This window comes from Ptychodera flava, chromosome 20, assembly GCF_041260155.1.
Source record: "Ptychodera flava strain L36383 chromosome 20, AS_Pfla_20210202, whole genome shotgun sequence".
NCBI classification, from domain to species: domain Eukaryota; kingdom Metazoa; phylum Hemichordata; class Enteropneusta; family Ptychoderidae; genus Ptychodera; species Ptychodera flava.
In genome coordinates, this window is record NC_091947.1 from 31,987,078 (window position 1) to 32,014,539 (window position 27,462).

The following is a 27,462-nucleotide window of genomic DNA, read 5'->3' on the forward strand; positions in this document are numbered from 1 at the left end:
AGCTACGCCATATTGGGATTACCCAGAGTCAGTGAGTTAAGTCCCTGCAAGGTATTTCCGTAGCCATACGGTATAAAAAGAAGATGTCCAAGTTCGCCAGTTCACTTTATACCTACCAGATTCTTCAGTGGCCAGGTCGAATATATCAACTGATAGAAAACACAGTCCGGAATGGAGGCCTATCACCACAAATGTTTACTAGAAGTGTTTACTGCTCGGTTGGTGGACGATCTCATCCCATCCGAAATTCTACACCATATCACCGTTGGTCTAACTAAGGACGACTTGGAATACATCAAACTTGTGGATAAACACGAAGGGTCTAGAAAGGCAACTGAGTTGCTGCTTCGCAAAATCATTGAGAGTGAAGAGCCTCTTGTGGCGTTTGCAGAATTTGTGAAGGTGTTAACCCATGCAAACGGTAAGACTTCTCTACTACCTCCATGCTTCAAGTAATTACTAATACTAGCATTTATAATAGCAGTTCGTAGGAGGGCCGCCGTCCAGTAAATTCATGTTCTCCAGCAGGTAGTCATGGGTGCATTATACATTCTTCAAATGTTATTGTTTATGACACATGAAGAACAAGCGGAAAATAACAGTTTGCTGTCATGTATTTGACCAAGGAGAACGGTTTAATAGTACATGTCATCAAGTGCGGCGACAGGCGTCTTGCTTTTGTTATTGTTAGCTGTGGGTCCATAGCTGTGGTGTTTTCAGACGGGATTCATGCCTTTTACTGGCTGGTTTTGACTTTTACGATTTGGGTTAAAATCGTAAAAGTCAAAAACCCACCCCGCAAATCCCCGTAGGGCAGGAATCCCGTCTGAAAACACCACAGCTATGGACCCACAGCTATTGTCATTGGTAGCTGCTCCGTAGGCCGCATAGGGTGGTAAAACGGCAAACGTCTTGCAATGGAAACGGAAGTTATACACAGCTTTCACTTTCCCATACAAATTTTTATTAAGTTCTAGTTAACCTAGAATAGGTTACACCATGGAGGTAGAAATGAAACTTCTCTGAAATGGTCTCGTTGGCAGCCAAGCCATTGGACTCAGTTGAGTCATGGATGCAAAAAAGAGACTTTTTACATCCAACTTCAAGTTGAGTCCGTGGTAACACGTCCATGATTGCATTTAGAGCCTACACAGTAAAGCTGTAAAAGTGTGATACCGACGGATTTCACAGATTTGAAAGTCAAGAGCAGTTTTTCTGTTGAGTTTGCCCTTTCACCCAGGAGATTTCTGCTTTGCTGAATCAGGGATGGTTTCTTGACATTTCTTCGGATCCTGTTTGCATTTCATTTGTGTGTTATATCATGGAGTTAAAAAAGAGAAGACTTTTTTACCTCCGTGGTAATATTGGCCAGCCTAAAGTTGAAGCACAGTCCCTCCACCCAACAAGGGTGAAGAGACTGTGGTTGAAGTTATCAACATGCTATCACCATGACTGTACAATAATTTGTATTAAAGTTACCTGTAGCTACCTTTTGGAAATTCCCATTGCTGGAATAAAATTAAGTGGCACACCCTCTGAGGAAGGATTTTCACTTTCAAATACTCTCAATGAATAGAAACATGACCTCGTAAAAATTTGGTCATTACCCCTCCCACAATGAGTTCTGAAATGATACTTAACCTGTTATTGTCCCATGGTATTTTCTCATTTGATCCTTCGCAGTGTTTACATGGACAACTTTATTAAGGTAGTATGCACCTCGAAAGTGAAAGACTTAAACTTTTGCTCAAACTTTATAAAACTTCTCTTACTTACTCTTGCTAAATCAAGAATAAAAATTGGGGGTACCAGAGAAACAAATAACCCAAGATTTACCGATATTCAATATTCAAAATGGCCTCCATCCCATAGATTTGTGAAAAATTTCAGGTTTTTTTTGCAGAAAGGCATTTTCATGCTGTGTATCTCAAAGAACAAGAGTGAATATTTAACAGTATACAGTGTGTTTTCAAAGGTTGGGAATATTGGTAAATGATTTTGGACAATTCTGTTAATTGGATTGGATTGATAAATCAAGGGGAAACCCCAACTGCATATAGCTACTTACCACCCTTAACAAAGCACTGATATTGATAGACGGTATTTATGTATTCATTTGACACTTATATAGTCATTATACACTACAAGTGTCAAATGAAGATCCAGTGGCTCAACAGCTTCTGTTAATTGTTTTTTTGCAGTTATGTTTAATTTATTATTCCTGATTATTATGTCACACTGCAGGATACAGACACTTGGCAGATTTGCTGTCCGGAGACATTGTCAAAGACCTTGAGCCTCAAAAACGACTGCTTGTCGCCCTTGCTCCGCCACTTGTTGAAGACATGAATGCTATTCATCTCTGTGTGGAGATAACATGTTTGTCTGAAGAAGACAGACAACATATCCGTTCTGATTTCCAGCAGGCAGGTCCCCGTGCAGCTGCTATCACCTTGCTGAACAGACTGCCAAAGCGCGGGCCAACATGGTTCAAGGAATTCCTGGAAGCATTGAAGAAACATTCCCTTCATCTGTATCATCAAATTCTTGGGATTAAAACAGATGCAGATGGCAATGTAGAAGACAAGGAAGATGAAAATATAGCAGGTACAGTGGAACTTTAATCTTCGCATTCATAAGAAAACAGCTGAATACATTATATCATACATTCATTTCTTTCAGAAACATTTGTTTTTATGCAGTGACCTTTCAAGTAATGGCTAGATTGTAGTTTGATTGTACACTGTATATGATTCAGCTTGTTTGAAAGGTAAAGCGGAATGATTGGGTATAGGCCAATATCATATGATTCTGTTTCTTTACATCAGTATGAATGTCATGTATGCTGTATCAGACATGAGAGGCATATTGAAAAGTCTAATGCAGCTCAAATGACACAAATACTGATAATGAAAACTGGAATTCATGGTATCAAGTACCAGTAATAAAGAATTGTTTTCTTCAGTTTGCCCATGCCCAGGATTTTACAAAACAGTCAATGGCAGGGACATTATTTATTTTTCCATATGCATTCAATGTAATGATTGCAATCAATGGGCTGTCCATGATACAGTGGGAACAATTTATGCAAGAAAGTTTTCTTGGACTACAGACAATTTTGGACAGTGCATATACAGGGTTGTCACAAAGAAATTCCCTGAGATTCCTAACTTAAAGGGCCATTATTTGTAACTTTTGACCATTTTTTACCCCGAAAATTCCATGTTGGAGGCTCATAATTGTTGCAAAATGTTGTCTTACGAAGAAACAACATGATTAGTGATGTTATAGCCACATAAAACTGCTAATTTTTGTCCAAACGTGTTGCCCTTCCGAGCTCGTTTGTTGACGTCTGGCATGCTCAGCGTGCTGGGGAGAACGCAGATATGGTGACGCCGCGATCACGGTCACATGTACAAGTTCACCTTTATTGGGGATCAAAACAACATTGCGTCGTGGATTGCCAGACATCTGGCTAAGCAACGTGTTTGGACAATGGACTACGACGTAAGTACCGGGCATAAGTAATGAATATAATTTTTAAATTGCGTAAATGGCTCGCGCAGGTGCAGAAGAATGCCTACGTTGGAATCCGCGTGTCAACAGAGTTTGTATTTCTGTCCGGACAAAAATTGAAATTTTCGTTGTAAAATCACATGTTATTTAGTTGTCGGGCACGTAATGTTTCCGAATAATATGCGATTCTCTGTTATTTGACAGACTCTTCAACATGAGCCAGTGATCATTTTCAATCAAAACTAACGGAAAAATCGCCAGAAGATACAGCTAATGGAACTTTAACTCAATAGATTTAATTATTGCAAGTTAGAGGGCTCATTGGTTATATTGTTAATACTAACAGCCTTTATTACTTGACTTGCCTCGATGTGAATGCAAATCAATGCATTGATTTGAATAGGAACATCCGCGGAGTTAGCAGGCCGGTGAACGATGTACTGACTGGTTTCCATGGTTATCCGGTCCAGTGAAGCACTTCAGCATTTCGATGTCAAAGTAGGCGTCTAGATGTAACATATCCATACGCGCACTGCTATCTGTTTGATACAGGTCAATAATGGTAAAATCGTTTGAAAATGCCCTGCATGTAACTAAATGTCATATAGCATTAACTGTGAATACGCATGTAATAAAAATATTATTGCCTGAATACATGGGTTTATGTGCCCTCGCAGCAGGAGACAATTTGCCCTCCTGGTGTCGGGCAAATTGTCACCTGGTCTCGGACACATAAACCCATGTATTCAGGCAATAATATATATTATTGATAGGAAAGTGTAATGCCACCAAGACAGTCAATGTCATGTCATACTTGTGCTCACTCTTCATTGACTATATATACCAAACTATCGACATAGCAAATAAAGCTCATTTTATTTGACTTAAGACCATCTGTCCCCTTTCTTGAACGAATGTTTGGAAGCCGGAGAATCTGATGACAAAATTATGATATGAACTTGCCCAAAACAAGATAAATTGCTGAAATAGGTCATTTGAAGTTTTAAAAAACTGCTGACAGGTTTTTTAACAACTCTGAAATATTTCAAAACCATATCTGAATGGGTATTGAGCATCATACATAAACATGGTTTCAATCGTGTAACTCATATTCCGGTATAGTTGCAATGGAGGTAAACTCCCTCCCCCTGAAATGCATTGAGTCTTGTTTATCATGCACAGTTTTAGTTAGTCCCCACGGACACCGTCCGGGGGGACTTATAGGTTTGGTCATGTCCGTGCGTGTGTCCGTGCGTGCGTGCGTGCGTGCGTCTGTGCGTCCGTCCGTTCACGCAGATATCTCAGAGATGCCTGGAGCGATTTCATTCAAACTTGGTACAAGGATTACTTCATATGTCATACAGATGCACGTCAATTTGTTTTGTAATACAATCCAATATGGCTGCCAGGCGGCCATTTTATTATGATTTTTTCATGTACAGAGCCATAACTCAGGCATGTTTCAACCGATTTTATTCAAAGTTGGTACAAGAACATTGACCAATGTCATAGATATGCATGTCAATTTGTTTTGCAATACGATCCAATATGGCTGCCGTGCGGCCATTTTGTTACGAGTTTTTCATGTACAGAGCCATAACTCAGGCATATCTCAACCGATTTTATTCAAACTTGGTGCAAGGACATTGGCCTATGTCATACATATGCACGTCAATTTGTTTTGTGATACAATCCAATATGGCTGCCAGGCGGCCATTTTATTATGATTTTTTCATGTATAGAGCCATTACTCAGGCATCTTTCAACCGATTTTATTCAAAGTTGGTACAAGGACATTGACCTATGTCATAGCTATGCACATCAATTTGTTTTATGATACAATCCAATATGGCCGCCATGCGGCCATTTTGTTATGATTTTTTCATGTACAGAGCCATAACTCAGGCATATCTCAACCGATTTCATTCAAAGTTGGTACAAGGACATTGACCTATGTCATACACATGCACATTGATTTGTTTTGTGATACGATCCAATATGGCTGCCATGTGGCCATTTTGTTACGTTTTTTCATGTCCGGAACCATAACTCAGACATGTATCAAGCGAATTTATTCAAAGTTGGTAGATTTACCAATGTCATACATATGCACGGTAATTTGTTTTGTGATACAATCCAATATGGCCGCCGTGTGGCCATTTTATTACGAGTTTTTCATGTCCTGAACCATAACTCAGACATGTATCAAGCGAATTTATTCAAAAGTATTTTTATCACAGACCTAATGAAGAGGACTCTATCCTCTCTGAGGACCTGTGATCAAAGTACCCATTAACAAGTGGGGACTGTGTCATCAACGATGACTTGTTATTCATGAAAAAGCACTTGCTTAGGAGCTTAGGAAGAGTAACCATCATCAACTGTCGTATAACATGTGATGATTACAAAATGTCCCTGTTCTTTCAAATTCTTTGCATTTCAGTGTTTACAATATCAAGGCAGCATCCATTTTATTTACATCTACAGTCAACATGACAAGCAGACATACCGTATTACCATGCCCTGCCTGTTGCATTTTGATCGGTTGAGCTGAACCACGTGACTGACCACAAATACACAGTAATGGTTTGTTTACGTGCCCGTGAATATGAATAATAAGACTAACAACTCAAAGTATCGTAACTTTACAGCTGAACTGTAAATCATAATCAATCACAAAATAAAATGGAGCACTTGTGGACCAAGTTGAGATTTCTTCTGAAAACATCTCTGTATTTGCTGAATTTTTCTGATTTTTACAGCGTGCGTGACAGTGTGTTGTGTATTGCTCAGTTCCAGGGCCCAGTTGTTGCTCGCTTTGGAAATTTTCGCAAATTTCGACGGTTTTCATGGGTTTGTTGATAATATAATGGACATAACAGACTCCGCCCTGACCATTAACTTTTACTTATGGCGTGAGCTCGAGGAAAGCCAAAATTAACAGGCTCGGCAAGCCTCACCCGTTAATTTTTGGCTTTCCTCTCGCCTTTGCCCATAAATAAACGTTAATGGTCAGCGCGTCACCCGTTTTCCCTATATTATTGCACAGTCTGTTGGTACAGGGACACTATCATGATATCAAAATAACACTTCACATGGATGATACTACTGTACCTTTGTGCTACCAATGCTTTCTACAACACGTGCTAAAAATTTTGCAGACTTTGGAAGACTTGCACTACAGTTAGTATAAGAATATGTGCTCCTACATGCTATTAAACTTTTTTACCCACCCAAGATTTTCCTGTGCTTTACACTCTTCTAGTGTGTTGTATTGGAAACATTATACAATGAATCAATGAGGGCTGTTTGTGTGAATATACTCGTACATCCATGCACCAATCACTAAAACCCAATCCCCTAGAATCAGAGGGTAGTACAAAAGCCAGTATGTGTATACATGAGTTGTTTCCTGTGGGTGAAATGTGTATATGGTTATGTACAGAAAAAATCGAAATGATATCATATTTCCCAATTACATCAAACAAAATATATTTCTTTTTTTAACTGATGCTCCGATCTTGACATTGTTTATGTAAATGTAAATCACAATCAATAGATGCTGTGATTGCTGTCGTAATATCCAGGCCTAGAATAAAGGGTACAGTGTACAAAAGCAATGTCCCAGTTAGGATCAATAGCATATCATACGTATGTAATGTCCTTGTCAGATTTAAATACTTTTGAAAGTGTGGATTTGTGCATCCTGAAAAAAAATTCAGTTTCTTACTTCATGGATGGCAATCAAATGGTGTAAATGTTAGCTTTCTTCAAATTTACAAAGTTGTGATTTTATGGTGCCAGCATCGTATTGTGTTCCTTCCAAAGACCATCACACTAATATTTGATCAATGTAAATCCTGTTAACAGCTGCAATTAACAAAGCCACTCACTGGCTATTGATGATAAGCCATATGTTATGGTTTACCATTCATGATTGAATTTATTTTGCATCTGTCAATCATAATTTGCCAATATTACATCTTCAGTGTGTGTCAGCTCTTTGTACGTGTAACGCTTTAAGTGGAAACTGGCAGAAATGGGAAAGTGTTGTCCACTAAATTTAATTGCAGCGTTTCTAATCTGTGCATACACAAAACCATACTGGTACATGCACCTACATGTATGAACATGTGCTGGCTACATCATGGAATTCTTGATCGCTTCTACCTCCATACTTACATCTATGTTAAAATCAAAGATAGAAAATGTATTTTCAGTCTTAGAAAAGCTTTCTCAACTTGAAGCTGGCAACTTTTGTTGTTGAATAAATATCATCTCTAACCCTAGACATAGACAATGGTCACAGTGGGGAGGGACTGTGCCCTAACCCTACTCAAACAAGGAGTCACACTATGTATATAGGAAGTGTGAAGTATGCATCCATTGTGAGCCTACAGTCCTGTTCTCATTCAGTTCATGCAAAGTGTGCAAATCTTAGATAATAAATCACCAAATGGTACCTATTCATGAGTTTTTCATCACACATTCTATACAACTTTAATACAAGTGCAGCACATACACCAACACCCAGTGTGTATGTGGAATGTGTACCTCCATAACCTTTGACCTTTGAAATATAAACTTTTCCTGTCATGGTATGTGATTTTCCATAAGCCTGCAATACTGTCAGGTAAGATGATACAATGTCACTATAGAGCTCTTGACATGTTGAAAGCGCATTGTGTGATGGCTATACCTGGGCAAAAATTCTAGTCTGCAATCGGGTACTACAGTTGTCATTTGGCAATAATTTGCATAATTTTATAAATTTTGTTATATGAAATCTTAGCTTGTACAGAAGATTCAAAACTATATTTTCATGTTAAACTTCAGTGATGTGAAATAATTATGGTATTATTTTCTTTGGTTCTAAAGCGAAAGAACTGCATGCTGGTCTAGAGGCCACTAATAACAGAGATGTGATGACTGCAGAAAACAATACAACAGGTAAGGGAGATGTATACACTATGTAAATCTAACCGCTTGTAAAATGTACCAGTACACAGAAGAAAGACATTTTCTATTTGATCCTACATTTGTCAATTTTTTTAATTCAAAGTAGTCTTTTCAGCTTTTCTGCATGCAGGAAAAAAAAGTATTTCAGAGTAAAATGCTTTCTGCCACCCAATGAATGTACACTTTGTTGTTTTTCGTGCAATTTGCTGGAGGCGAGTATGTTGGCCCCAAAGTATTTCTGACCATAAAACATTATTCCCTGTTTATTAAATTTCCATGATAATGAATTTAAAGTTTATTTTTGTTGATTTTATAAAACTCTTTCATGATCAACAAGCCAAACACAGAATTGAATCATGCATGCAGTTTATAATGTTTGGCAACAGTGAAGATTACTTGACACACAGCGCTTTCTATGAATCACCAGCAACTTAGGGAGTAATAAAGGTTACGGTTAGTGATCAAGTACAAAGCTAAAACTCCCCAGGGAAGCCTTTGTAATACTGTATATAAATTTTTGGATCTCATGAACTTCACTCACTGCTATTGTAATATGCAAAGATGTATCTTTCCAAATCCAAACAATTGATGCTTTGTTTTGAATTCGTTTTGTCCCACAAGTACTGTTTGTTTCTTGACCAGGTCACTCGCAATTAACAATGTCATGTAGTGTCTAGGATGCTTTTAAGCAATTGATTGACTGTAACTTATTGTTCTCATTAAATTATTCAAAACACTTATCAGATACAGAATAGCCCTAGTTTCAGACTCCTTAAGTTTCTATAAATAATGACAATCTACCAATCAGATATACTGTAACCTTCGTAGTTGCTGCATATTGCAAGTCATGCAGCTTTACCATTGATCATCATGTTTAAATACTATATACATAATAACAATGAAATAACAAAGTGTCAAATTACAGAACTACACTTAAAACCCACAACAAAAATGTTGACAGATAAGCAAAATGTGTATTACCGGTAGTAGATTAGTAGTGTACAGCTGTTGACTGAAATACACACTCTAGTCATACCATAAGTGATGAAATCAATAATGAATTCCCATTATCATGTAATGCAATTAAATCGTCAGTTTTCCCAATACACACCATTGTGATGTGATGAGACCTTTTCATTTTAAATTTAAATTTCACCGACTATGCCAGTAAAACAATAGGATCTATTGTTATTCAACATTTTCACTGAGATTTAATTTTAGCCGATTTCATCTATCACCGAAAAAAGTGCAATTACATTCCAGTCAGTCATTTTGATGGTTACTATGAGAATGTATACTTTATCTCAAACATCAGCTTCAATCACTATCACAGGAACATGGTCTTATAATACATGTGTTCACAACATACAATAAATAAGCCTGCATCCTACCATAGTCTTGGCTTATTTTGATTGACAGTTTACATTATTGCTACTGGGTATTTCTAGTGAAAATTCTGGTCAGTGTACACTTTGATAAAAACCACATGCCTGACTTCTTTATCAAGAAAATGTCCGCTCTCATTACTCATATTTTTTCAACTGCATACCTTAGTTTTCATCTGAAATACATGTATGTTAAATTAATGGATCTTATTTTGTGCTTTTACAGAAGAAAATAAATTGTCTTCTGTTGTTGTTGATGAAAATGGAGATGACTCTGAACAAAGTTGTGACAGTGATGGAGCCAAGGATCTAACAAAAGATGAAATTGAAACTAAAACGGTACTTGAGGTAAATCTGAGCAAACCAGACCAAGAGAGTGATGACACCATAGTGAACTCTGCATGTGAAGAAAACAGTCAGAGCTCGTCGATCGATGAGGAACAAACCAATGGTGAAAAATCCAATGATGAAGGTGAGAAAGCCTTGGGCTGGTATCTTTTGGCTGTATCATCAGAATTGATAGAAATACACAATTCAATTGATCTGAATTGAGTCTAATTAAGATCAGGTGGAGAGATGGCAGACGCCTCCCTGGGAGGTGACAACTGCTAAAATGAGAGAAGCAATGAACTGGGAAGTGTTGCCATCTATGCGTCAGCTTTTAATCAGATTACCGTAATCATGACCACAAAAACGAAAATTTTACTCACTTTTGCACATACATGGACCTATAAAATGTAAACAAATGTCTTTCATAACTGAGTATGAATACTGATTGGGGCTATGGTGTGTTAAAAGTTTGGAACAAGAGAAACAAATTACCATATATTTACCAACACTTGAAATTCAAAATGGCCACTGGCTCAATCCTATCATAACTATTTGGGGAAAAGTTGAATTTTCTATATTCACAAAGACAAGATGGTGGAAAGCATCATTAGGTTCACAGGCTTCAACATGAACCCACACAAGTAGCAGACCAGGAAAGTGAAACCTTGGAATGTCTGAAGAGTGTTGTTGAGGGATTTCCACCTTAACTTGATATTCTGAATTAGTGAAAAGCCTAAGTGTGAAAAACAACTTGCTGCCATATCTGAAAAATCATAGTTCATGGCCATGTAGCTAGACAACCAGATACTATCATTTGCTGTTACAAAGTAATGACCACTCACCAAATAAAATATAACAACTTCAAAGTCAACACTGACAATTATTAACCTTTTCCAGGTTTTTATTCAACTTGTATGTCTAAATAGGAAGTCTGCAACAATCTTTTTAATCTTTTTGCAAGATACTTCACAATCTGCTTGTGATGGTTGAAAAGAAGGCCAGTTTAATGGCGCATTGTCCGTGTTCACTAACCAACAGAATGACAGAATGACAAAATCCAGCCAAACAAAATGTCCAATATAAAAATCTCAAAATTGACATTTGTACACATTTCTATACAGAACACCATAGCTACACGTATAATACACTCTGAAACTATTTCATACTCAAAATGTCAAAAGCTGTGCTTTGCATAAGCTGTTTTATGATAGCATCCAATATGCATTCACAGGAAATAAACCTACTGATTTGTTATCCAGTTTCATATTGTCTTCATGCAATTTTTTGAATGGAAAACCACATCTGTTGCATGAAGAACAGTAACCAATTGATGTACTGGTACTTATGTAAGACTTGTCCTAGGATTTAATTTCAATGGACTTAGGGGTTTATGGAGATTATAAAATACATGTGTCTAAAAGTCTGCACTCAGCTGGCCTGAGAGAGAGTTTGAATTTTAATAACTGGGCTGCAAGGGTTTTTGCTGTCTTTTTACATTGGTCCTGTTACAGCAAAGCTCAAAAGTTAGATATTAATGCTATGCATTTACTGCAGCACTGTAGTTGACAAGCACTTTTCTAGTAGCATTGATGGTACAGCACATAGTTCTACCAGGGAATAAAGAGGACACATGGTGTTCTACAGACTCAGTACGCCCAAGAGATCACATGATGGCAGTACAAACAAACCCACATCTACAAATGTATGCAAATTTTCCAAATTCATCAAAATTAAATTGATCACTTGTTGTTATTTTCTTGAAATAAATAATTGTCTACATTTCAAATGATGTCAAATCATACTGGGATTGCAAGTACTTATAAATCTCTTACCAAAACTGTGTGTTATAAACAGACTTTGCCTCATTATTATTATTATAGTACTGCAATTGAAAAATACAGATCCAGACAAGCTGTCAAATACCAAAACATACAAAAATTTCACAATATGAGTTGGATTTTGTGAAGTCTCACATCATAAATCAAAAGGGAAAAAATTAATGATTATATATGTATTCAAGCTTGGCAGAACTTTGTGCATTATGCATTTTGTTAAAGGTATGTGTTCACCACAGTCACCCTTGAGCTGCGTCAGAAGTGTGCTTGATAGATCGATTGCTTACTTGGTGCTCTGCACTCTGACACACCCAAAGGTATGAAAGAGAATCACACTATCCACACATGACCTGATTAACTGGCCTTGCACTCACACAAACTAATCAGAATCAGACTGGTCACATCATTTTGAAGAAATCAGTTATTTTTTTAATGCCAAATGAGGTGAAACAGTAGATCAGAACCATTCTACTATTGATGACATGATTTTATACAGAATATTGATTGCTCATAATACAGTATGATTAGAGGCTTTTTGATAGAAACTGGACATTTCTCTCAATTGGGTAAACAGAATCAGCCAGTGTGGTCTTGGTAAACCCCTCCCCATTACAAGATCCCTATCCTCAGCACTAAATGGGGATAAATGCCTGCATGGTATACATGCATGTACAGAAATGCATGTGTGCATGCATGCATGTGTGTGTAAATCTGTATTGCACATATGTACAGATTGATAGGAGTATGGATTAGTATCTGGGTGTATGTGTGAGTTAGTAGATACTATCTGTGTATTTACTGTTTTTATCTGGCAGTCTATCTCATGTATGTAGATCATGTATGTTTTTGTCTTCTTGTATTTCAGGCTGTGAGAAACCAGGTACTGTGGGAGAGGAACCAGATATCCAACTGAGAGACTACCAGGCTGAATTAGCAACCCCATGTTTGAATGGCAGCAATGTTATCATTTGTGCCCCAACTGGCAGTGGCAAAACAAGAATAGCCGCCTACGTGACATATCAGCATCTCAAAGGGAGACCAAAGGGGGAGGGTAAAGTGCTCCTCTTGGTCAACAAGGTACCCCTGGTGGAACAACACTTCAACAAGGAGTTCAGTATTTTGACTAGCAAGTATAAAGTCAGCAAGATTTGTGGTGAGACAGCAGTCAAGGTTTCTTTCATGGAGCTTGTAAAGAACAATGATATTGTGATCCTGACGGCACAGATTCTGGGCAATGCTCTGAGAAACGGTGATGGTGGTGAGAAATTAAGTCTCACAGGTATGTGCTTAACCCTTTAATTGCTGTAATTTTTTCTGCCAAGATTTAGTGCAACATTTTACCAATTTTTAAAATTTTTCTGTATTAAATTCTTTTGATAATTTTGGATCAAATGGATATCACATTTCATTGGCTAACGTTTTTTATCAAAATTATGTCAAAAATCTCAAAAAAAATGATTGCGGTATAATTTATAAATATGACAAAAATTGACTTTGGCGCTTAAATGCAATCTGACATGAATAAGCCAATTTCTTTACACATATATGCTCTTACATCATGGCATTTTTGAGGCATAAAGCATTCAAAATTCCACATTTTTCTTTGAACGAAGTGCAAACCATTACTTCAAAATGAAAAAAGCAATTCAGCACTGAATTCATTAAATATGCTATTGTATCACAGAATATGCACTTAAGCTGGTTGATTCATAACAAAACAAATATCAGGATGTATATGTAACGTAATAAATTGGTTAAAATGACAATTCCCTGAGAACCACCGCAGAACATTTGAATATCTCAAAACATTTGACAATGTGTAGTTTGGTCTTACTATGGTTTTGCCGTACACTAAGGCTTCTTTTACCATGAAACAAACTATGATTTTGTTTCTCTACTCAGTGTAGTTAAAAAATTACTCATACTAATCTTTATCTCTCAAAAGGAAATACTATTGGGAATAAATTAAGATATGCCCCCCCCCCCCCCCCCCCCCCCAGTAGGAGGAGATTACTGTGTTCATAGTATGCAGTAAAAAAACAAAACATAATTGGCTTTCCACAAACACAGCAAAAACATGAAGATGCACTGTGGAAAATATATTAAAAGCAAAAATTACACAAACACAACCAACTTACCAAGTGATGTATAGATTAATAGAAATACCAGATTTATTTTCAGATTTTTTAATAATTCTTTTTATTTTAATTTCATAAAATTCTAGAAAACTCAAGATAATTCATCCAATCTACAAAGAAAATATGAATATGAATATTCCATATAAAATTAATAATCTGTGGGTATACACACTATGCGCATATATATATATATATATATATATATATACACACACACACACACACACACACACACACACACACACACACACTGCATACATGTGAGTTAACATACCAAAACAGTTTCCTGAAATGATAAATTTGATGCTTAATGATAAATTGAATAATTCCATCTGTATTGACATATTTGCTGATGTAAAAGGAAGTGATATTAGTGTATAATACATACATTTCGATCCAACATAGTACCATGTATTTGCAATAATCCAATTATTAATCAAAATGATTTATAACTCTTGAAATTTTCATACCTTTAAAATCGCCGTCATTGCGTAAAATTTATTGACAAAACATTTCTAATAAGCTTACGATGTGAAATTTACAATGCCCCATACACAGTCCAATGTTTTCGAAGTGGCCGCTTACTCAAAATATAGGTGTGAAATAACTATGTTATGAATTGGAAATGTGAATTGACCATTTCATGGTTGTTGTGGTATTAGTAAGGGGTAGGAGTATTTTGGTCACATACATGTACATACATGTACACAGATTTTACGAGCTGCAATACTGTTTGCCCTGTCTCAGTTAACTGTGGGTCGATTGATCCTGTTTTACTCTGTGCTATGTAACTGCCTCAGGGTGACCTCTGTGTGACCCTAAGCAAAGCGTGCTGCACTATTTATTGGATTTGTGACAAACGTGTGTATTTTTAGATTGATTTATGGCAGAGGTGATGAGAATACATACAAATTAAAAGTAGCTGTGTTTATTATTTACTATCACCTGAACTGCCTAAAGATCAGACTTTTCTGTCAAAAATTGCAAGTGTGTGGAGAATAAAGGTCAAAATATATTGTTTGAAATAAACACGCTACCTGTCATGTAATGTATTATACATGGCTTTATCTTTGCAGTTATCTAATATCAATATTGCTGTCACAACTGTTTCTGAAATATACAAAACTCATTCTTTGTTTTAAGATTTTATGCCGAGCAGTGAAAATGGGGAACTTTTAAAATTCTTTCAGCAAGAATTTTCTGATCAGTAAATGCATGTGGATCAATAAGGTGATTTTCAGATCATCAGATTCCTATAATGCTGAAAATTTTTGAGCTCAACCAACTACAAAGATCATGAAACTTTAACCTGTTCAACCCCAATTCCCTGTAAAGAGGTCCACATTCACCATTGAAAGCAAGGGGTTTGGGCCAAACCATGGCAGTGAAAGGGTTAAACTGAAACCGTGGGTGATTTAACTTTTGTATGTGTCAAAATGATTGTTATAGTGAATATCAGAGACTTTTAATGGCAACGTGTTGAATCATTATAGATATGCAGAATTTACTGGTAATCTTAATTTGACAAAATGAACAGGAGTGAAGTCTTGAAAATTAAAGCAGAAATCTTGATGAGGATTCATGCTCAATAGTGTTTTAGTCATAAAATGAAAGTTTAATTAGGCTTTGTCCTCCTTGTGTGGCCGAGATGTCAGTCACAGGCAGGGTAGATTTTAGTTCATTGGTCTTCACTAATTCCATCCAACCACCTAGTAAATGTAATTACATGTATTTATTTCACAGATTTCAGTCTACTTATCTTTGATGAGTGTCACCACACACAGAAAGGAGAAGTGTATAACAGCATCATGAGTCAATATCTGACTGAGAAGCATGAGAAACAATCAGGCAGGCTTCCACAGATTCTTGGCTTGACGGCATCTCTGGGTGTTGGCGGTGCTAAAGACAAAGACAAAGCAGTCAAGCATCTCCTCATGGTAAGATATACTGTATGCCCAGTGATAACACTGGCCAGGTTATACCCGATTGAATAGGTGGCATATATGAATTTACAAATTACTAGGAGAATCCTGTCAGATTGTCAAGTACTTTAAAATCAACTTTAAGATAAATATATTTTGTTCCAATTATCATGTTCTTTTCATGATTCTATTTGTGGGTAGGTATTTATATTTTGGTTGATGTGTGTTTGGGCAGTTTTAGTGAAGTCTTGTAATTCCTTGTGAATGTTAGGTCTTTATTAAGGTCGCTGTTTATTATCTATTGTGAAAACATGTCTACATGTTCTAGATATCCCCAATGCAATGTTTGTTGATATTGGGTTTGAACATGTCCATTTAGTTTTTGTGTTTCTCAGAATTTGAGATTTTGAACATCCATCAGCCTAAAATCTGTTGTGAGGCACTACTGCAGTGATAAAACGTGTAGAAATAGTTTGTGTCAGGCAAGCAACACAAATATGGGTACAGTAGGCTGTATGCAATCTGTGCACGTAAACACCTGTCAATTTTAATGTGGTGTACAAATATCATTGTTGGTCACATACTGAATTCAGAAATATGTTTGATTGGTTACTGGCTATTTCCTACATCAGTCAGTGGACTTTAAATATTCACTGCTCTGCTGGCATTTGAGAACCAAGCACTACAACTCTGTACATGTAGAAAAAGAGAGAAAGAAAATGTATCAATGATTTTAACCCTCAGAGCACTTCAGTTGTAAATACATCTGCTTGCATGATACTGGCAGTTTGTCTACATGCAGAAGTTCAAATTCTGTGGTTGCCATTGAAACTGTTGGCAACAATGTTCATTTTGCTGTCATTTTTGTAGCATTTTGAGTTTATAGCACAACAAGCATTTTTAAAAATGTGAATTTGTATCATTTATTGATTTGTTTATTTAAATATTTGCTTATGAACTAGTTCATACAAACGGACAATAGGATTTACATAAACAAAAGAATTAATAAAAAGTTACAAAAGATTTAATTCATAGACTAAAAATTAATTCCTTTGTAGAGTTAAATATGTTAAATTCTGTTACTCAAACCATAACTTTTTGTGTTTTAGATGTTAAGTTTCTACCATAGGGTGTATCAAATGAACTTTACAAAGCAATTAATTTGTTGCAATGTCCTCAAAAATTAGAAACAAGGCCAATCTTTCAATACAAGATTTGACACAATCCTGATGATCCATTCAAAGATACATTTCATTGGCAGAGAATATTGGCTAGAGAGTGAAATTTTTCTCGTTTCTCACATATGCAGCTGTGTGCCAACATGGACGCCACTGTCCTGAAGACTGTCCAAGAACAAAAGAAAGAATTGAAAAAACACAATAGCAAGCCCAAGAAATGTGTTGAGGTCGTAGGAGACAGAGACGAGGATCCATGTGGTGACGAGCTCAAAAAGATCATGAAAAAAATTCAGGAAATGTTGCCGACTGAATTCCAAAATCGAACTGATTTTGGTACGCAAGTCTATGAACAGTTCATCACTGAGGTCAACACTAAAGGTGGGTACCTCTCTACTCCCAACATTACTTGGTGTTTGTTTTATTCATGGTCAGTCAGTACTCTTGACTGTCTATGGAATTATTTACATTAAAGATTAAAATCTGAAAACAAAATAGTACTCCTGTTTAGCCACTCTGCCAGTGTTTTATGTCGCCATACCAGTATATGTAAAGTTAAATCTTCTTAGCCTACACCATTTGTTGAAAGTTCCAATTGGCTTGTCATTTTTGTCAAAATGAATATTTGGAAAGTAATCCTGGGCTTCATCTGTTCTCTTCATTTGTTTTAACCCAATTTCCCACTTGGTGTTTCAGAACACTTACATGAAATGTATGTTGTGGTACGTTTAATGAAAGGAGTAATAATAAGCAAAGGACATGCAGAAATATTTGTGAGCTAGCAAAAACCTCAGACAACAGACTGGTAAATTTTTTTGTGGTATTAGGACTGAGTCATAGTAGATTGTGACCTTTACCACATAACATACTTCTTTACAAGCGATCTGGAAAATGCCCAAGTCACAGACTTTCTGTAACTATACTTCAACTCTGTACCCATAAACATTCAGATACTCATAAATTTCAGTATGAAATTTGAAAATTCGCTCATCTATCCAAAGTTTGACAGATTTGAACAGTTTTTCATAAAAGATTAACTACTAGTACATCACACATTGTGGATGTTTTGTTTATTTTGACAAACACTTCTCTAAAAATTGTGGAAAACATAACTCTTCTGAAGTTGTTTACATTGGTGTGATTTGAATGCACGTAGAACAACCATACTTCACATACACACATTGTTCAATGCTTTGTCATTCTGGTCTGTTGTGGTTGTCGTTCTAAGCAAAAGAGATAGACTGTAAGATGGTTAGCATCCGGTAGGAATTGTAGAAACTTGTTCAAATGAATCTGTGAACACTAATCTCGTCAACAGACTGCCACCATACATGTGTTGCTAGGTGTTCAATTGGGTCCGCCCATGTGTTGCTTGGTGACATAAACAAAGTGACGTGTGAGTCATACTTTGTGTATGTGGCGTGTCATCTCTAAGCTGTGTCACGGAATCAACGGTATGCAGGTAGTCACATGTAAACAGGTATTCTGGAAGGAGCTGTGTGCACACCTGAAACCTGTAATTATCTGTTTTTAGAGTCCAGTGAACTTGATGACATCTATCATGAGTTACCATTTGTCTGAAACTCCAAAGCTGTAAGCTATATACCAGTCTCTCCCCTCTCATGTATATGTTCATGGCTCATCACATGAACATCAAAATATAAAACGCAATCAGCTACATGTATGAGAAACCCCCCTAATGAAATAATCTCTCTTGTACTCTTATGAAACTGCACCAGGTGTGAATCAAAGTCCATATTTGCATAGCTGTGTTGAGTGAATATTATATATTATTGCCTGAATACATGGGTTTATGTGCCGAGACCAGGTGAAAATTTGCCCAACGCCAGGAGGGCAAATTGTCTCCTGCTGTGAGGGCACATAAACCCATGTATTCAGGCAATAATATTTTTATTACATACTGTACCTCTTCACAGTTAATGCTATTTGACATTTAGTTACATGCAGGGCATTTTCAAACAATTTTACCATTATCGACCAGCATCAAACAGTTATTTTTGTCAGTGAACTATTGTAAATGAACTTGGATGTTTCTCTTTGTCCCAACACAGCAGATCCCTAGCTTATCAACAATGCTGTTTGACAAATACTGGCAGTAAATTTCTCAGTGTGTTCCTAAAATAGTTTTGATACAACCCCAAAAATGAAAATAAAAACTGGCAAGACATTAGGGGATATTCCTCTCATTAAGCACATCTAACCTGACCTAAAAATGGTTTAATTACCCTTAAGATTTATATTCAGGCTGGCATCAATTACAATCATAATATTCTACCAACAAAGCCAAGGATCAGAGGGGGCCTTACCACAGAATACCTTGTAAAAACCTTGCTTTTCATTGAAATAATATGTTTTTTGCCCCTAAAACTGACTCATGAGGCAAGACGGTAAAACAAATTACAAATGTTATTGACATCTGTAGTGTATACTACATACAATACATGTCTTGTGTTGCATAAACTTCATACACATCCCTTTCATCTTTCAGCTGTTGTCAGACAAGATCGCAAAATGCAGACTTGCGCTGAACACCTGCGAAAGTACAATGATGCCTTGATGGTCAATGACAGTGCTCGCATGATTGATGCAGTCAATTACTTGACAGAATTCTATGAAATGGAGGAACGGAGATCGGAAGGCTTTGATGAAACAGATAGAGAGTTGGTTGCCATTTTTGACAGTGAGTATACTTCATATGTTTCAAAGCAGAAAGAAGGTTGGGAATAAATAGTTGGACGGTCCAAGTCTAACAAATGTTTGTTGATCTACAGCTCTTGTGCTTGGACCTATTTTGAAACTAAAAGAGAACATTAATTTTTCAGTCTTTTTTCTGTGAATATAAAAATTTAATGATTGCTGATGGAATTAAGATAGAGAATAGTGACGATCCACTTATATTTTACCCCTGGTTATGACAGAAAATGGTTAAAAGTTTCTCTGAGCAAAATAATAAGTAAAAGTTTCAAACTCTTTGAATTTTACTATTTTACACATGGCCATGCCCAGAATGCAAATGTTTGTTAGAGAACTTTTATTCAAAATATTCTTTGTAAGTGTAGTTGTTGCTTTGATATGACTGACATGATGGCAGTATAGACATTAAAATATCGAAGACAAAGACTTGCTTAGGTATTCAAAAGAGAACGCAATTGAACTAATTTGGGAGAATTGGATCTTCATATTTTTCAAATTTCTCAAAAGTGATAGGTGCCTTATAGCTGAATGTCGCAATATTACAAATAACTCATAAAAACAGGTGTTTAACTTGAAAATGCAGATGAGCTTATATTTGCAGATTAAACTGACATTACTTCACCATCCAATTATCCCAAATTAGTTACAATTGTGCTAGAGTGTAAAATTGCAACTTAATCTTTTCATAGATTGATCACAAAGAGAAATAAATGAAAGCACCAATTGAACCTTAATTTTATCAAGACAGATTTTTTAAAATGTGAATATGTTCATGATCATAATTCATTTCCCAGAACTGTTCCGTACACTGAGCACCATCATGACCAGCAAGAAGAAAGAGTCTGAAAATCCCAAGTTACAGACCTTGAAGGATCAGATTCTTGAAGAGTTCAAAAACAAAGATCACTCTCGTGGAATCATCTTCACCAAGACCAGAGAATCTACCAAAGCCTTGGTTGCCTGGATAAAAGACACACCTGAACTGAACAGCATATTGAAAGTTGACCGCCTAACTGGCTCTGGTTCAACCAGTTACAGCAAGAATGTCATCATGACACAGGTAAATTTCAATCACTTCTGTCTCTCTACCTATAGATATAACTAATTCATCTTGTTTGTTTTTTCCTGGTCCAATGCCATTGTTTTCATTAAGAAATAAATATTTCAAGCACCCTCAATTACACAAGCTTTCGCTGATGCACATGCAGAAAATTTGTCTCATGTTTATCTGAAAATGTTTGTCACAAAATCCCATACACACTAATTAGTTAGAGTTTCCTCACAGATCATCTTATTATTGTTGGGTATCATCATTTGATTGTTTTCAGTTGTTTCAGCAAACTGTTCTAGCTTCTGAAAACTTATCCCTTGTTTATTTTTAGCTACTATAGACTATAGTCTATAGAAGCTATTGGGATGGGTATCCGTCCGGCGTCCGTCGTCAGTCTGTATGTATGTATGTATGTATGTATGTATGTATGTATGTATGTCCGTTTGTGAGGCGTCCGTCCACTCAAATATCTTGAGAACCGCAGTACTTACTGATTTGATATTTGTTGTGTAGATGAAAAATATGATTTTGAGAAACTATTTTTTTTAATTTTTTGATATTGTTGAAAATAGGCAAATTAATGCCAAAAAAGGTGTTTTTGGTAAAAAAATCTTCTTCTTCATAACCGCTGGTCAGACAGCTTCGTTATTTGGTATACAGGTCCCTAGGGATAACCCAACTTAGATTTGTTCAAATTGTGATGAAATATGCAAATGTGTATTTTTAAGGAATTTTTTTGTCATTTTTGGTCAAAATTTGACTTACGTTGTATGTAATTCTTGTACTGTATAAACCCTATCAATTCACCCAGAAAAAATAATTAATATGATTTTAAATAATTGAATTAATTAGGAAATCATCAAAGCCAAAATAATTTTAGTGTGGAATTATCATAAAGTTCAACTTTTTTGACAGTTCATTGGGATGGGTATCCGTCCGGCGTCCGTCGTCAGTCTGTATGTATGTATGTATGTATGTATGTATGTATGTATGTATGTATGTCCGTTTGTGAGGCGTCCGTCCACTCAAATATCTTGAGAACTGCAGTACTTACTGATTTGATATTTGTTGTGTAGATCAAAAATATGATTTTGAGAAACTATTTTTTTTAATTTTTGATATTGTTGAAAATGGGCAAATTAATGCCAAAAAAGGTGTTTTTGGTAAAAAATCTTCTTCTTCATAACCGCTGATCAGACAGCTTTGATATTCGGTATACAGGTCCCTAGGGATAACCCTACTTAGATTTGTTCAAATTGTGATGAAATATGCAAATGTGTATTTTTAAGGAATTTTTTTGTCATTTTTGGTCAAAATTTGATTTACATTGTATGTAATTCTTGTACTGTATAAACCCTATCAATTCACCCAGAAAAAAATAATTAATATGATTTTAAATAATTGAATTAATAAGGAAATCATCAAAGCCAAAATAATTTTAGTGTGGAATTATCAGAAAGTTCAACTTTTTTTGACAGTTCATAGTGAAATGCTTACCATCTTGGAGGATGAAAACATGTAAAGGCAACTTTCCTGAATCCCAACTTTGATATATTCTGAACCACCATGTATGTTATCTAAAAGAAATTGCTCATAACTGTTTGTCATGATAGGGTGGTCAAATAAATTGAGATGGAGAAAGTTCTAATTTCCATTTATGGTTGACTTGGTAAGGATATAATAAGATTACTTTTTGAGGGAAAAAATAGAGTGGTCAGTTAAAAGAGTGGTCAAAGTGGTAGGGTTTTTATGGTAAAGCTAGGCTGTAAGATGCCTCATGTGCTATTTATAGCAATTATGCAATCTGTGTAAACAGTGCAATGAAAGTGTAACATGATTCCTTATGATGCTTTTGATGACCTTGAACTTCTTAAGTTTCAAACATTTGTCTCTTCAGTGTGCTTTCTCTGAGTACGTACAGTCTCAACTTATTCAACAGAACTTACTTACAATGTTAATTTGAAAGTTAAAATGTGCTTGATTAATAGGATGAAAATACTGATATTGAAAGATGACCAGCTCAATATTCTTTATAACCTGACAGATATGCTGTTTTTTTATGACGTAAATCTTGATTTAAGCAAGTCTTGTTTACTTTAATTAGAATGTAATTAACTCTTGTTTATATAGACTAATATAGTCTGATGAAATATGCAAATCTGTATTTTTACGGAATTTTTCTCCATTTTTGGTCAGGCCATCCTGAAATGAGCTATCAAAGATATCCACCTTCTTCATCAATACATGTGTCACAAAAGGTTATTCTCTACATAACACAGCAGAGCTCTGTCAACTGTTGAGTCGCTTGTTTTTTCAAAACTGCTGGTCAGACAGCTTTAATATTGGTTTACATGTCCCTAGGATGACCTTAGTGAGATAATTTCATACAGTCTGGTAATACTTAATTTTGTATCCATGTCTATAGTAGCTTCAGGGACTTTGGCCCTATGTTTACTGATGGTTGTGGATTTTTCTTTTTGAATAGAAAGAGCAGCTGGAAGTCATCCGTAAATTTCAACAAGGTGAACTGAACTGCATCGTAGCAACAACTGTTGCTGAAGAAGGTCTTGATATCCCAGAATGCAACATTGTAATTCGCTACAATCTTGTGACCAATGAGATTGCTATGGTACAAGCACGTGGCAGAGCTCGTGCTGAAGATAGCTCATATTTGCTTGTGGCAGGCCATAAATCCGGAGCTGCTGAACGTGAACTCACCAACATGTACAAAGAGAAATTGGAAAAAGATGCGGTGGCTTTAGTTCAGAAAATGAGCAAAGAAGATTTCAAAAAACAGGTTGGTATCTGGAATTTATTGGTTTCTCAAAATGTGAGACGTGAGAAGAATAGGAAATTTGTAGGTTTTTCTTCAGACAAGTGATGTCATTCAAGTTCCACCTGTCGGAAAAGATCAAATATACACACTCTTGGTAACAAGAAAACTTCCAAACACTGCCCTCTACTGAGATGATTCCTTGTACTAATCATGAATCTCTCTCCTAGCTTTCTGTAGTTTGTGTTCTCTGATAGGAAACCCAAATGCATCCTTTTGTGAACTTTTATCAGAGAACTGCCAAGTAACTCACAGTTTCTTTGCCTAAGAGGACTCCTTAGTTCTCTAGGTTTTTCCCTAAGAAGACCCCTCAGACCACAGCCCTTGTCCTCACCCATAGGTAGTGTTTTCACACTCTGCATCCTATAAAAAGATCACATGCAATTAGAAATGCAAGCAGGCAGTATTACTACAGCTACTACTCTGCTGAAGGGTTGTACACATCTTTATTCTGACTTCATGATGGTGTGTTTTGATTGCAGGTCAAAGAGTTTCAGATACAAGCACTGAATGAGCGCAAGATGCAAGAGGCATCGGCCAAAGCAAAGAAACAAGTCACCACAGCTGATCAAGCGGATCTCATCTGTCGCAAATGCAGCACAGTTGCTTGCAATGCCAGTGAAATCTGCAAGATTGAAAACATGCACCATGTAAATCCAAGTGAATCTTTCACAGAGATGTATGATGTCAGGGAGATTAAACCAGTGGAGCATGGTTATATAATCAATATTGGTAAAATTGTGTGTAAGAAGTGTAAAAGAGATTGGGGTATAATGATCTTGTACAAGGGAGCTCGACTTCCTTGCCTGAGCATCAAGCATTTTGGTCTGAAATTTAAAAATGGCGTCATCTTGACACCAAAGAAATGGAAGGATGTCCCTTTTGAAGTGGAGGGGCTTGATTTTACTGAGTATTTGACACAACAACTCAACCTTCCAACTGTTTCTATAAAAGAAACAGAATAGTAAGATGCCAAGAGACATATCCAATTCTTGAATAAGATACAAAGGATTGTGAGAGACAGCAAAAACATGCTTTTTACCATTCATGTAGACATTGTGTGATTTATACAGTATTGCCAAATTGGTTCATGAATTTGAACATGTGAAGGTAAAGATGGCAAGCTAAGTGTTGAAATTTCAGCTTGCCAATAAAGAAGATAAGATTTTCCCTTAATTCGATAGACTATCCATTTCTTGCACTGACTCTGTTTCAAAGCTTGAATATTGAATTTTTAGCATCTGTTTCCTAATTGCTGTTATTGGTTTATCATCCATTTTATAGAAATACCAGGTTTACCTCTTTCCTCCAGTGGTTTGGCCTAACTCCCTTGATTTCAGTGGTGAAGGTGGACTGTACACAGAGAACTAGGGTCAATAGGTTTAGAGGAAATTTTAAAGGTAGGGAACGCGATCAGGGGATCAAGTTTTTTCCAGATCCGTAAGAGGATTATAGGGGTGTCATAGCCTTTTGTTTTCCATTGAAATTGTAATCTAGTAAGTAAATAAATTTCCTGGCAAGGCAATCTGATGCCTGACCAAGGCCTTTAAGTAACTCTTCTTCAAATGAACAAACAGATAGGACAGGCATATACTACATATTTGAGAATAGTTTGTACTGATAATTACTAGTATATCAAAGAAGAATTTGAAATTTTATCATTTTGAAGATTGTTGCATACAATGATCTATTTATCATGTTCTGTTGAGCAGACAATCATGAGGAATAATAATACGTCCTGTTTGTTTGTTTGTTTGTTTGTCTTTTCTCTCGGTATATCATCAATGGTGTACTAGAACAGAATTTGAGATTGAAATGGGTTCAAGTACATATAGTGTGGGTGATGGTGTTATTCTCTTCTTCATTTACATAATAAGTGTGCATTTACAGTTTTCCAGCGTTGTAATGTGTGATATTGTATCCACTCTCAATACATGTAAATTAGCAATTTCAGTAATGAGAATGCCAAGTGTATTCTGAAATTGATATTGTATGTATATTGTTGATTGAATGTGACACAAATTATGACACATGTCTACTGAGTTTTAAAGACTTTTTAAACATCAATAATGTATTAGAGCATTCCTCTAAGGATCATTTATGATATTGAATATTTAAGATGTATCAAAATTAAATGTGATGTTGTGTCATGTGATGACTATCTAATTTACATCTTGTGTCATGTGATGACTATCTAATTTACATCTTGTGTCATGTGATGACTATCTAATTTACATGTTGCATAGCAGTGAAAGTGAAACCAGTACAGTTCATGAATCATAGGTTTATATCAGGATATGTGTAAAATATGACTGCTTAAACATTCAGTTAGCAAAGCCTATGAGTAAAACACACCTTAAAACAGAAAGTTTTGATATTTTGCTCAAACTTTCCTGGAAGAAACTCTTAGCTGTCTTTTAATCAAGACTAATAACCTAGGGTCACTGTGTGAATTTTCAGACCAGAGAAACAGATTACCAAATATTTACCAATATTTTTAATTTGAAATATCTGCTGTACCCTGTGTTAACTCCATTAGAAAAAAAAATAGCATTTTCCATCTTCATGGAAACAAGATGTTGTACTTCATTTTCTCCCACCCTCAAAATGAGTCCACACTAACAGCAGATCAAATAATTATAATCAACATTTTATTGTCAAAAAACTGCCCAAAAGACATATTCTGACAGATATTTGGACACTGCAAATTCTCACAATACTTTTTCTAGTCTACAGTTCGTGTGGGTTCATTTTTTAAGCTCATGGAGTAAATAAAGTTTTTATTGCCTGTTTTGTCAGAATTGAAAATTTAATTTTTCCAAAGTAGGATGGTGGCTATTTTGTAATTTCAAATGTTGGTAAATATAGGCAATTTGTTGACCTTGTTCCTAAGTATACAGCTCTATCACAGATTGATATTTTTAAAGGGAATGGTTTTAAAGTTTGAGCAAGGTTTTCAGTTTTGAGTCACAAAATACCTTAACAGACTTTGGTTGTGAACACTTGATTTAGATAATTCAGTGTATTGTACTATTCAATCTGTCTTCATATTTTGTTCAGAGTTGTGCCAATGGATGATCTTGCCTTACAGATAGGAAACTCCCTTGTTACACCATCTACAATTTTCAGGCAAGCAAGTTTATGTGGATCTAACTAAGCTGGCAAAATATTGTAATTGTAAATTCTATTTTCTCAGATGGAAACAAGCACCATTACAGCCGTGGAGAAACCATTGCAACTAAGGCATGAACACTGTTTTACACTGATCAAGGACACAATGTATTTTTTACTTGGTTGCCAAGATAGCTTGTGGTGAAGACTTAATCTGAAGCCATAATTGTCCATATGACATACATATTGAACCATGGCAACATGTATGCATTCAAAGAGATAATTAAAGTATTCACATATTGGTACACACTAGACTGGAAAGTAGAACTTATAAATATGGATGAAATTTCTAATATAATGATTTAAAAATATTCCAGTAGCAAATTTAATGCAAAGCTTAGACACAGAGGTCCCCGGGTACTGACATTCTATTTTATCTATTCAGATATTGAAAAATCTTACTGTAAATGATCAACTCAGAATAAATAATAA

At 35.9% G+C, this 27,462-nt stretch overlaps 1 protein-coding gene across 1 annotated transcript; it reads left to right on the forward strand.

The window, feature by feature from the left end:
- On the forward strand, positions 1-27,273 carry LOC139120668 (ATP-dependent RNA helicase DHX58-like). Its single transcript, XM_070685193.1, has 11 exons — positions 1-421; positions 2,245-2,607; positions 8,395-8,466; positions 10,087-10,332; positions 12,891-13,304; positions 15,907-16,100; positions 17,395-17,641; positions 19,770-19,961; positions 20,770-21,035; positions 23,512-23,823; positions 24,342-27,273. Exons 1-11 carry the CDS (start codon positions 172-174, stop codon positions 24,822-24,824), a joined length of 3,039 nt encoding a protein of 1,012 aa, XP_070541294.1. The 5' UTR covers positions 1-171; the 3' UTR covers positions 24,825-27,273.
- The last annotated feature ends 189 nt before the right edge of the window (positions 27,274-27,462 follow it).